At 42.7% G+C, this 13,068-nt stretch overlaps 1 protein-coding gene across 4 annotated transcripts in view; it reads left to right on the top strand.

The window, feature by feature from the left end:
- Positions 1-13,068, top strand: part of TMTC4 (transmembrane O-mannosyltransferase targeting cadherins 4) — a 64,183-nt gene that overhangs the window by 15,344 nt on the left and 35,771 nt on the right. For all 4 annotated transcript variants that reach the window (XM_028112031.2, XM_088021890.1, XM_028112030.2 and 1 more), the window contains exon 5: positions 1,881-1,968. In XM_028112031.2, the coding sequence (XP_027967832.1) occupies positions 1,881-1,968 (88 nt within the window). The remainder of the gene's footprint in view (positions 1-1,880; positions 1,969-13,068) is intronic.

Here is a 13,068-nt window from a genome sequence, read left to right as displayed (position 1 = left end):
CTCTCTAAAATAAATAAATATAAATTAAAAAAATAAGTTTACTATGTTTAACGTTCATTTTAGTGCAGGTCTTTAAGTGTACCTTAGCTACCTAGATAACAGGTGGTTTAGGCTGGTTGTTTTGACCTCATCCCTGGTATTTATCCAAACACTTCCCTCCCCTCACTCATTTCAGTAAACCTTGTTTTCCGAACCCTCACCACCCCACCCCCTGCTTCTCCTGAGCCCCTTGCTTTAGGGACCCCTTTGGATAAGCTTCTCTGCATGGGTTTGGATTACTTTATGTTCTGTGAGGCTTTGGGATTCAGGGCCATCCTCGGGCGCTGTAGATAGGCTCAGATGGGAGATGCCCCTCCTTTCCCTCTCGGTGTCCTGGCTTTGTCACTCACCACAGGGCCCTGGACCTCCAGTGCCTTTTGCCCATTCCTTTCTGCCCCCACTGCTTACAGAAGCACACGTCAGGATTCTTGTGGGAACTCACAGTGAGCCCGCACCTACTGTGTGCCAGGTGCACCTACTGCGTGCCAGGCACTGTTCAGTTTGCCTGCAGCCCCGATTTTCCCGGGTCCCTGACTGAGTGAGTTGCAGGCTGGAGTATTCAAGAACTCTCATTACGTAGTCACTGCACTCATGAAGTCATTGTACTGCTTAACCCTCTGGCACATTGGCATGCTTGTTCCAGATCTGTTGAACCTTTGTCCTTAGCTTCCTTCTTGGGAGGTTTTTCCCTGTGGGTGGCATTCACAGGTTGGATTCATCAGCTCCTTCAGTCTTAACGATTGTGTGACACCTTGCATTGCCACACGCACTGCTGTCAGAAATTAATGATCAAAATGGATAATCACCTCCAGCATTTTGTATCTAGCCAGGGTAGCAGGAAATTATTGCTCAAAGGCATTCTTTTTAGCCATTGCTTGTCCACATAGTTGGGAATCAAATGTAAACATAGTAATTTCACATTGTTTAGTCTCCTACCTCCATTTATAGCTTAGTCTTTATTCTGTCCCACGTTTCATAGTATCTGTCCTTTAAGAGAAGGTAAACTTACCAGCTATTGGAGTAATACCTAGAGAATCCCAGTGAAGCTTTGGTATGTGTCACCTCCAAGTGCTGGTTAGCCAAGCGTGCTACGTAAGCCAGACTCACACTCCCGAGCGGAGTTTTCTGTCTTTCTCTGCCAGGAGATGTGTGGAGAACAGTTATTGGATGTGACATGAGACACAAATTTTACATGGCTTTGTTATCACTAAGGTAAAGAAGGAAAGGGCAGTCATGGTGGAAAGAAATGGTAGACATTTTCTGTCTTCATCTTCTTTGTCAATCACGTTCGAAGCATTCTGCTTTCCAGGTGAACGCCCCCCCCCCCGCCCCGAATCGGTTTTGGTCTTGAAGGGAAGAACAGTGGCAGAGGTAGCTTTGCATGATTGTTCCTCTACCTTTTTCTGTTTGCCGGATGCCTTTTCACATTTACTTCCCACCTTTCCTGCATGTCTCCAATCAAATTTTCTTTACTAAATATTCTGCCCTTTGAGCTGATAACATTTTCCATTGCAAATCCGCTTGGGGGCTATCGGCAGCACAGGTGTCTGGGCTCTAGGGGGCAGGGTGCTGTGATGGGGTTCCTGCTCCCAGAACAGCTGGCGGTGCGATCCTGCCCATCCTGATCTCTCGGAAGCAACTAGCTCAAGTCTTAGTCCAAAGAGGGAAAAGAAAACCCAATTGTAAGATACGGCCACAGGACTGTTGCACAGTCATTTTAATAGATGACAGAATCTCGTAAGGTTTTTGTCTTTCATTTCTAAGAAATTTTTTATGTTTCCTAAGTTTAGGATTTTTTAAACTTCTTTTTTATGTAAATCTCTTTTTCTTCTTCTTTCAAGGTTGCTGGTGTTGTCGGCCGTGCGGACCTCCTTGGGGCCCTGTTCTTTCTGTTGTCTTTCCTTGGCTACTGTAAAGCATTTAGAGAAAGTAAGCATGATGTCTGCCTTCTTAATTTTGAGATGGGAAATTATCGGTTTATATAATTTTATCATTTTGAGAGAACGTGGGCCAAAAGTTCTCTCTTCAGATACGTGTTTACTCCATTGCGTTTTTAATAATACAAAGTTCATACATTCGCATTCACACGGGAGCCTTCTAGGGTGGTGAAACCAAGAGTTCAGCTGTGATTGATTTTTGTCATTTTATTTGCACTAAAATTGCAGGGGAAAAACACTTTGGTTTATTCTTTATTGAAACCTCTCCGGGAGAAAAATAGAAAAAGTCTAAAATGAATGAATAGCTGTGGCTATGGACCTGAATTATGAAATTTTTGGTTTTGTCATTGGTATCAATACGAACAAAGAAAGTCCTTGTTGCTGGAGTTGAAATGGCTCATTGAGTGTGTGTGTTGGGGTGGGGGGGCGCGGAGGAATGGCTTGGGGCGGCACAGCAGGTGCATTGACTGAGACGCCACAGAATCCCCATATGACTCTGCTCAGTGTATGGATTCCAGTCACCCCCAAGTCAAGTTGGACCTTCCCAGTTGCTTTATCGTAGACACTGGATGTGATGAATTCAGCTTATGTACCTGGCATGCCTGCAAGCTCCAGCAAAAGTTCTACACTCAGTTTCTGGTACCTGGAGAAGTCAGAAGTGTATGGATTGTAGAACTCTCCTTGTATCTCACAGGCAATGATTTCTCTTTGCGGGGAGGGTACAAGAGGGAGGGTGAGTGGGTTGGTTTCCTCCGGAATGTTGGAGTGGAGCCTTTGAAGCAGAAGTGCACGTGGACCTTGGCCTGCTTGAGGCTTTTCCACAGAGTTTCTCAAAGCTCTGGTGTGGTCCAGGCTGCCAGGCCTTTCATATCATTGTCATATACTAATACTTGTACTTTGGTTTCTCCCGTGGATTTATCTCTTATTGATAATGAAGAGCAGACCTCTCATTCAGAATTTTGTGTGCTGGGGCTGGTGAAATGGAAATGTCAGGGTTACTAAATGAAGGGACCCAGGAGCCAAATCCAGCCTGCTACCCCTTCTCATGTGGCCCGCAAGCTAAGAATGAGTTTTTTCCAAGTACGCATTGAGCTATCTAATTTATCTAAACTATCTAATTTAATGGCTACTGCAGCAAATTTTAACAGTGATTTTTACATATTTTTTTACTTTTTTTCCATAATTAAACTTCCACAACACCTTGCAACCATGAGTATTCAAAAGAAATTTTTTAAAAAAATCACATTTTATAGATCTTAAACTCGTCTTCAGCATTTAGCTCAAAGGTCTCACTGTGCTCAAAAAATCGTTCTCCTGCAAAACTCATCAGCTGAAGGTTTCTATCCCGATAGTGAAAAGACGGTCTTGGCCGGCGCATGGTAATTCCTTTCTCATTTGGCTGAACGGCAGCCAGCGGAAGGCTCAGACTGGTGGGGGTGGGAGGAGGGACGCGAGGGCTAACTGTCCCCAGCGCGAGAAGGCACCTGAAGCTTGATGGGAGAGCGGAACTGGAGAGGCTTGAGGGAAGGGTCCAGGCTCTGTATCCGGTCAGAGTCCGTGCTGGAGGAACAGGAGGAGGAATGCTTGTCATGCTCGTGGCGCTGGTGCATCTTTTTATGAGCTTTCTTCATTTTCTTCCCCATTTTCTTGTCCATCACTTTCCTGGTCCTACCAGGCCATGTGCTGAGGGATTCACAGGGGGCATGCCCAGAGTAGGTGCTGGGTGAGGACCACGGGGCTGGTATCCTGGATACCCTAGTTGTCGCACCAGAGGAGGGGGCGCACCCTGGGTCAGGGGAGCCGGAGTCCCCTGGGGAGCCACTGGGAGAGTTGCAAAGAAGCCTGGAGAACAGGCGGGATTGGCAGGCGGTGGATGGGCAGGATGGGGGCCTCCGGGGATCGGGCCGTGGCTGCCCGGCCCGGGGATGCCGCACGTAACAGTGTTTCGGCTGCCTGCGCTTGACTCGTCCTCAGCTCTCTGCTTTTTATACTTTTAAATGGTTGGGAAATAAAAAACAATAATAACCTTTTGTGACATATAAAAAGTGACATGAAATTCAGATTCCAGTGTCCGTATATACAGTTTTATTGAAACAGGCACACCCATTTATTTTCATTTTGTCTGTGGCTGCTTCGGCCCTACAATGGCAGAGTTTCTCAGCGTCCCTACAGACCAGCTGGCCTCAAAGCCTGAGACACTTCCTGCCTGGTCCTTTGCAAAGTTTGCCCAGCTCTGAGACAGGTGATTCCCACGGTAGCTGTCACCGTCTGAGTGATTCCAAAACTTTTTTTAGTAATGATTAACAGGGGTTTCCAGCAGTTTTTATTTAGGAACATACATGACTTTGCTGTTAATATAATAGCTGCCATTTCTTGGCCGTCTACGGGCACATGTATATATACGTATATATATTTTTTTCTCATTTAATCACGTAACAATCTTTAAAGTAGGTGGAATTACTTTCCCATTTTTCCAGATGTTGCAGTAACTTTGTTGAGGGTCACATAGCTATTTATGGCAGAACTGGGTTCACACTGGAGTCTAACTCACTGGAGTCTAACTCACTTCAAAGCCAAGGCCAGCTGCCTCGTGCTCATCTGCTTCCCTGTACTCATTGGACCGATGAGGCAAAGTTTATCAAAACCATCATGAAAAATAACCGGGGGGGGGGGGGCGGTGCACCTGTGTGGCTCAGTTGGTTGGGCGTCCGACTCTTGATTTCGGCTCAGGTCATGATCCGAGGGTCGTGAGATGGAGCCCCCTGTCAGGCTCCACCCTCAGCCGGAGTTTGCTTGGAATTCTCTCTCTCTGTCTCCCTCTGCCCCTCCCCAAACCCCCTCCCCACATGCACTCTCTCTCCCTCTTAAATAATAAACAAACAAACAAACCAGGAGGCACATTCAATTCTGTTAAATTGTTAAAATATTAGGCATGATAATGGCATCACAGGTATGTTTTAAAAAGCAATCCTTTTCTTTTAGAAACACATGCTGAAATATTTATGGATGAAATGGTATAATGTCTGGGATTTACTTCAAAATAATCTGAGAGGAGGAAGGAAGCATGTTGTCAGATTAGCCAGAAGTCGGTAATTATTTAAGCTAAGTTAGGGGACATAAAAGTCACTATAGCCATATCCCCACTTTCGTATGTTTTTTGTTTTTTAGAATAGTTGGTTTTTTTTTTTAAAGGCCAGGTGAGTTATCAGATTAAGAATCAACAGATTTTGATGACATACTTTTTTAATCTTTAAAACATTGGGTTTATCTCAGACAACTAGACAATATACTCCTTAGAATTTTTTTCCTCCCAACATTACATGAAACAAGTGAATGGTTAATGACTTGATATTTTTGTTATGGAATTGGGAGGGAAAATTTAAAATCAAACTGTAATAATATAATTTAACAATTAAACATGAAAACCTCAAAATATTAGAATAGGCAACTAGAATAAATTTACAAAATTTTTGAGACAAAAGAATGCAGTTGATAAATAAGTAATAAGCCAGACAGTAACTGTGAACTCATTTCCCAATTTTTTAAAAAAGGTACCTTTTCTAAAATTTAAACAGTTGAAAGACTCTACTTCCCGCCCCCTCCCCCACTGCCTCCTCTCCAGCCCTTTGCCCACATGGGACCATCCCTGAGGCCTGGCGCTCTGCCTCTCCCCAGGTCTCTGTAGGTTTGGAAGACAACCATTTAGAAGGTTGAACGGCATCTCCTTCGTTTTATCTCCCTCCCTACGACTCCTAGGTGGTGTTCCTCCCCACGGTGAATGTTGGTGAGGCCACTTCACCACACTGTCTGCTCTCAGGATTCTGAAAGAGTCTCTAACACAGTCTGCCTTTCAAGAAGTGCCATCCTAAGGTGAAAATGCACAGGGACCAGATTCCTCTCTTGTGACTTTTTAATGTCCTGGATACCAGTGGGAGTTCCCTAGCAGACGCGAAAAGCAAAGCATTAGTTCTATTATTTAAACTCCAGTAGACTTTTCCCCCTTATTTTTATTGTGGTAGAATAGACATAACATACAAGTGACCATTTTAACCATTTTTCATGTACCAGTTGAGCACACTAAATACATTCCCCTTGTTTTGTAACCATCACCACTGTCCATGTCCAGAACTTGTTCATCCTGCAAAACTGAAACTCTGCATCCATTAAACAGTAACTCCCCATCCCCACCGTCCTTAGCCCCTGGCAACCACCATTCTGCTTTCTGTCCATGAATTTAACTGTTCTAGGTACCTCATGTAAGTGGAATCATACAACATTTGTCCTTTTGTGTCTGGCTTATTTCGCTGAGCGTAACATCCTCAAGGTTCTCTTTGCTGGAGCGCGTGTGTCAGAATTTCTTTCAAGGCTGAATAATTCCATTGTATGTATATACCACATCTCATTTGTCTGTTTATCTGTCAGTGGGCATTTGGGTTGTTTCTGCCTTTTGGCTCCTGTGAATAATGCTGCTTTGAACATTGGTGTACCCAATAGATTTCCTTTTAACCCTTACTTTTTTTCTACAAAAAGATTTAGGCAGGGTTGTAAACTCTTCCAGCACAGGCTGTGTTGTTTGGATGTTCTAGGTATTTATAGTTATATACCTTGAACATCCATGGAGAAACTGTCCATAGTTTGGGGTGGGTTGGGGCGGACCTGTGAGATTTTTCACTCACGGTCCCTCCTCCATCCCATCCTGTACAGGCTGAACGTGGGGCAGATTGTCTTGGAGCATCTGTTCTCGGAGCATCTGTTCTCTCAAACCGACGGCTCTGCTAAGACACAGCCATAGAGTGACCCCAGTGGCCCCAGACTGTACCAGGCTCACTCAGAACTTGGTTATACCCAACCACTCTGCACCCCCTTTTGTTACCATTATTTTATCATACTGAGATAAAACCACCAGTTTTCTTGTGACTCACCGTGTTTCTGATACAGCAGAGAGGTTGGGAACAGCTGAATAGAACAGCTTCCAGTACGGAGAATATTGGTGGTAACTTTTCTTCCTGAGACTGAAAGCTAACTTAACAATAAGCCATGTCCAGCTCTTCCTGGGGTTGAGACCTCCCTATCATGATCATAAAATTCCTGAGGACACATGGCGCCAGGGATCTGGTGGGGGAGCGGGGGGAGAGGGGAGGAGTGCACCTGCCCCAGCCTCAAAGCACATCATGTGGCTTTTCCATAAGACTGGATCCCAATGGGAGTGGGAGAGGGAGAGGGGACCCATTTACTACTCACTCCCTTGCTCATTTCAGACGTTGGTACTTCATGTTCTTCAGTTGGCAAATCTGAATTTGCAATTACAGAAGATATAATTTATCAGTCGTATTTTTCCTAAAGAAAATTAAAAATTAAATCTGTTGGCCTTTCCCGAAGACAAAGACGACTCTAAAGTTTCATGAAGAATCATTTTATTAATTTCAACATATCCCTGCCTTAAAGAATCTATTCCTTATTCTGAGTGCATGTCAAAGACGTCAGAAGTGTTTTTTGAAGAAAATCTAAATGTTGATAAATTTAACATGTGGGACACAAAATTTAAGAGATAGACTAAAACTTCTCACTACTTCTAAAGATTACTTCGGTGAAATAATGAAAAAACTATCAGGAGACTAAAAGTTCTTCTGTCAAGTGAACTGATTTATTAGCCTCCTTTAATGTGGAGTATTCTCACAGAACGGAACAAAACTAAAGACATCTTATATTCTTTTCTTAGTTCCTTTAGCATTGATCATTTTTTTTAAGATTATTTATATGTTTGAGGGGTACCTGGGTGGCTCAGTCATTAAGCATCTGCCTGCTTGTGTTCCCTCTCTCACTGTCTCTCTCTCTGTCAAATAAATAAATTTAAAACAAAAGATTATTTGTACGTTTGAGAGAGAGAGTGCACAAGCAGTAGCAGAGGGAGAGGGAGAAGCAGGCTCCCCGCTGAGCAGGGAGCCCGATGCGGGGCTCGATCCCAGGACCCTGGGATCATGACCTGAGCCGAAGGCAGACGCTTAACAGACTGAGCCACCCAGGTGCACGTAATACTGACCTTTTTATTTCACAGTGTACATATTTTGATATATGCATCTGTTTTGAATTCACTTTAAATTACAAAATTATTTCCGAGAGCCATCTTTACAGAAGATACATTTTTTAATAAAGCCTTTGGAAACTGATACCAAAGGTAAAAGTGCTCTCATGTGTGATGACTTTTCAACAAATACATTGATTCTTGAGAAACGTGCAGTATACTCCAGCCCTAACGGAACTGTGTTAACTGTAGTAGCGATAATGACCTTTCTTTTTTGGTCGTAGCATTCTTTTGACATTTATAGATTTGCTTTAAAATGGGAAAGAGATTGTTGGGCCTTTAATGTGATGTGTGTAAATGTTTTCCAGAAAGTTAACCAGGAAATATTTAATGTTTGCACACAGATAGCAGTGGTAGATGTGGCTTCTACGGAGAGCCTTTTAAGAATATGAATAGACTGGGGCGCCTGGGTGGCTCAGTCGTTAAGCGTCTGCCTTCGGCTCAGGTCATGATCCCGGGGTCCTGGGATCGAGCCCCGCATCGGGCTCCCTGCTCGGCGGGAGGCCTGCTTCTCCCTCTCCCACTCCCCCTGCTTGTGTTCCCTCTCTCACTGTGTCTCTCTCTGTCAAAGAAATCAATAAAAATCTTTAAAAAAAAATATGAATAGATTTTCATTAGGTTGAAGTTACTTAGAACAGAAGACAAATGGACCAATTAGGAGGTCTTTGAAGAAGTGTTGACCTCTTGTCTACAGCACCCCGTCACACACAGACACCTTCCCAGGATCTGTTTTCTTGTTCACTTGAACCTCCCTTCAGGAAAAGGAAAGAGTAGATTAAAATGAAGCCTGTGGCCCTAATTCCAGACTGGAATGGTCTTTTACAGTCCCTGTCAGCTTATTCAGCCATTGGAAAATGTAAAGCTAGGAGGTTGCCCCTCTCCGTGCATCCAGCCTCAGGGTCTTGACCCTGAAAGTTATTATTGGCTGTGGTCTTTTGTGTCCTTTCTGTCCTCTGATTGTATCCACCTGCCCAGGTAGGCTTTGAGTTACAGATCATGATCATATTTTTTTCTTGTGAGTTTAAAGTAGGTGGTTGAAAACATCCATCCCTCAGTCTGCACTCTCCATCATTCTGAGTTGGTTTTCACTGCTCTTTTCAGTTCCCATGTATTGTTTTCACATCACAGAGTATGGAGGGCATGATTGAATTCTGCCTCCCGAGTTCCTTGCAGGTCTGGATGCACAGAGCAACCTGGATTTGAAAGAGAAAGGCTTACACTTGGTTATTAGCTTACTGGGGGGAAGCCCCATGTCTGAAACAGACAGCAGTTCTATGATCCCCCCCCCCCGCCCCAACGGCTCTGTGCCCTGAGCAGATACCCCGCCCTGCGCCCCCCCCCCGGCCCCCCTCACATCAGACAGCCCCCTTTGCTCTGCCAGCCACCCCTCCCCTCCTATCTCTCAAATGCCCCTTTGTTTCATTATCCACACCACGACCACCCCCCCCAGGACTGGTGCCCATGAAGTTTGCTAGTTTCTGTTGACAGAGGCACTATGGTTTCAGCCACTTTTCTGTGTTTCAGATTTTCCATACTCCTTTTTAACATACTAAGAATAGAAACTAATTCTTTGTTTATGGAGAACAACTCTCTGGAATAATCCTTACACATCATGTTAAGGTTCAACTTCATACCTATGGTGGCTAAGAGTCTTTTTAAAGAGGGGCAAGACTCATATACTAATAATAGCTGTGCAGAGAAGAAGCAGTCTGAACAGGGGCTTCTGGGGAGCTCAGTCGTTGGGCATCTGCCTTCGGCTCAGGTCATGGTCCCAGGGTCCTGGGATCGAGGCCCGCATCGGGCTCCCTGCTCGGCGGGAAGCCTGCTTCTCCCTCTCCCACTCCCCCTGCTTGTGTTCCCTCTCTCGCTGTGTCTCTCTCTGTCAAATAAATAAATAAAATCTTTAAAAAAAAAAAAAAGAACACTCTATGCAAAAGTAATTCTTGTAAGGCATCCATGGTAACACTTTTTCTGATTCTATTCTAAACTAGCATAGAGGCTTAATAATTTTGGTCGTCCATTCTTTCACCAATAATCAAACATTAAGGGTGTCCTTTGTACCAGCTCCTGTGTCCTGTGTTGGGGATACAAAAACTAGAAGGTCACAGTCTGTGCCTCAGAGGGCTTACAGTCTAGTATATTTTGATTAAAATAAAGCTGTCAGTATTCACAATGCTCAAGGAGTAGAATGTTCTGGTTTTCCATACTTCCTTGTTAGCTCTTTCCTTCCTGTACGCAACTTGCCCTGGGCACTCAGTAAGTAGTTCCTTCTTGTCATAGTGCATTTAGGCAGCATTGATGACTATGGCCTCTGTACTGTTAATTTCTTTTTTTGTTTGTTTCCCTTGGAATGTGCATCTCCTTTTTTTTCTTTGAGATATAATTGACCTATCACGTTTTATTAGTTTTATGTATACAAAACAACGATTCAATATTTGCATATATTGTGAATCAATCACCATGACAAGTGTAGTTAGCATCCATCACCACATGTCGTTACACATTTGTTTTCTTGTGATGAGAACTTTTGAGACCGACTCTCTTAGCAACTTTCAAATATGCAACGCAGTGTTGTTAACTCTAGTCACCATCCTGTACATTCCATCCCCAGGGTTTGTAACGGCATTTTTATCTTTTGGCTGTGCACCTTCACCCTCCTCTGGCGACCACCAGTCTATTGTATCTGAGTTTGGTTTTTAATTCTACATCTGAGTGAGATCATGCAGTATTTGGGTTTTTTTTAAAGATTTTATTTATTTATTTGAGAGAGTAAGAATGAGAGAGAGAGAGAGCATGAGAGGGGGGAGGGTCCGAGGGAGAAGCAGACTCCCCGCTGAGCAGGGAGCCCGATGCGGGACTCGATCCCGGGACTCCAGGATCATGACCTGAGCCGAAGGCAGTTGCTTAACCAACTGAGCCACCCAGGCGCCCAGATCATGCAGTATTTGTTTTTCTCTGACTTATTTTACTTAGCATAATGCCCTCAAGGTCCAAACATGTCACAAATGGAAGGATTTCCTTCTTTTTTATGTCTGAGTAATATTCCATTCTGTTTATGCTGTGCATATATACATATATGTACACACAGTATGTATTTTATATATATACTGTATGTCTTGTATGTAATATACTGTAGTATTATATACTATAGTGTAATATGTTATACTATGTTACAGTATTACATCGTATATAGTAATATACCATAGTATATAGTAATATGCCACAATATTCCATAGTATTATAGTATATATGCTGTATATTTTATAGTATGTGTAACATATAGTATTTTATAGAGAGAGAGAACGTATGTATATATAAACATGTATGTATATATGTATATAAAACAATTGTATATATGTATGTGTATAAGACAATTTTTCTTTATTCCATTCATCCGCCAGTGGACACAGGTTTTTTTCATGTGTTGGCTGTTTTAAATAATGTAGTGAACATGAGGGTGCAATATCTTTTTGAGATAGTGAGTTCATTTCCATTGGTAAATACCCAGAATTGGAATTGCTGGATCATATGGTAGTTTTGTTTATGCGGCTAATTTTTCTTTCATCTCTGTTAAATTTCCTTCAGTCCAACAGAGCAGAGCGGTTGATACTAATGGACATTCAGGTGTATATTTTTTTCATTTGGACTTTGAGATATATTAATAGTCACTCATTTTTTGTTTTCCCCTGTCTCGTCAGTGTGGATTGTACAAACAGCCGAGGAATAAACGCATGCGGTAAACACATTGTCATGGCGATGGCGAGTCCTTGTGCCAGGCCCTCATGTTATCCGCATGTTTGTAAGTGTTCCACTGAGAATCAGAGCTCCATTGTGGTAGAAGTTCAGTCCAGTATTTATTGGATGCAAATAATAATGCTATTTATTGTTTAAACTTAAGGTTTAAAAGTGACCTGGTCTTTGTTCTTTTGGGATCTGAACATAAATTCAAAGAAAGGCCTAGCATCAGGTACATGGAAACTTGTAGTTCAAGAAAGGTTTTTAATATATTTTATAAGGGAACAAAACATTGAGTACTCTGAAATTAGTGGTTTTAACTAGTTAAAAAGCTCTTTCAAAGGATACATTTCTTTTTGATAACCTCATTAGCTTTCTTTATAGATGCAGTGTCTGTAGGATAAAGCTTAGGACAATTTTTAACTGCCAGAGTTTATTTAACAAGCAATTCTGTGCTAACCTCTAGAATCCTTGCATTTTCTGAAAATAAAAAAAAAAGTACTCATATAACATTTCTGTCTGCTTTTTTTTTTTTTTTTTTTTGTGGTGTGGTGCTTAGAATATCTCCATGCAGATCTTTTGCAAGAGAATCCTTTTTAAAAAAGTAAATGTCCTTATGAGGGAAACCATACCTTTTTTTTTTTTAAGATTTTATTTATTCATTTGAGAGACAGAGTGAGCTAGAGAGAGAGAGAGAGCACAAGAGCAGGGGCAGAGGGAGAGGGAGAAGCAGGCTCCCCTGTTTAACAGGGAGCCCGATGTGGGGCTCGATCCCAGGACCCTGGGATCATGACCCAAGCTGAAGGCAGATGCTTAACTGAGCCACCCAGGTGCCCCAGAAAACCATACTTTTTCTTCAAAAAAGAAAAACATCGTCGATAAAGTTGACGGTGCACTGGTCATCATTTCTGCATGCCCGAAACAAAAAGTGTTATTCTTATGATGAGACATCTTGTCAACATTGACATCTCCTTTAAAGCCTAGTATTTTCAATTGAAAACAGATAATCTCTCTGCACAGTAAACATGGTAGACTAGCCAAAACAATTTCTCTCTCTCTTTTTTAAGATTGTATTTATTTATTTATTTATTTATTTGAGAGATTGAGACAGAGAGGGAGACAGGGAGCATGAGCAGGGAGGAGAGGGAGAAGCAGGCTCCATCCCAGGACCCCGGGATCATGACCTGAGCTGAAAGCAGACGCTTGACCAACTGAGCCACCCAGGCGCTCCACAATTTCTCTTTTAAACAAATAACTTAAAATACTTGTTTCATG

This window comes from Eumetopias jubatus, unplaced genomic scaffold, assembly GCF_037043125.1.
Source record: "Eumetopias jubatus isolate StellerSeaLion01/CBP00866 unplaced genomic scaffold, mEumJub1_p1.0 scaffold_3, whole genome shotgun sequence".
NCBI lineage: Eukaryota > Metazoa > Chordata > Mammalia > Carnivora > Otariidae > Eumetopias > Eumetopias jubatus.
The sequence above is the reverse complement of the archived record's forward strand: the minus strand, read 5'-3'. Positions and strand labels throughout refer to the sequence as shown.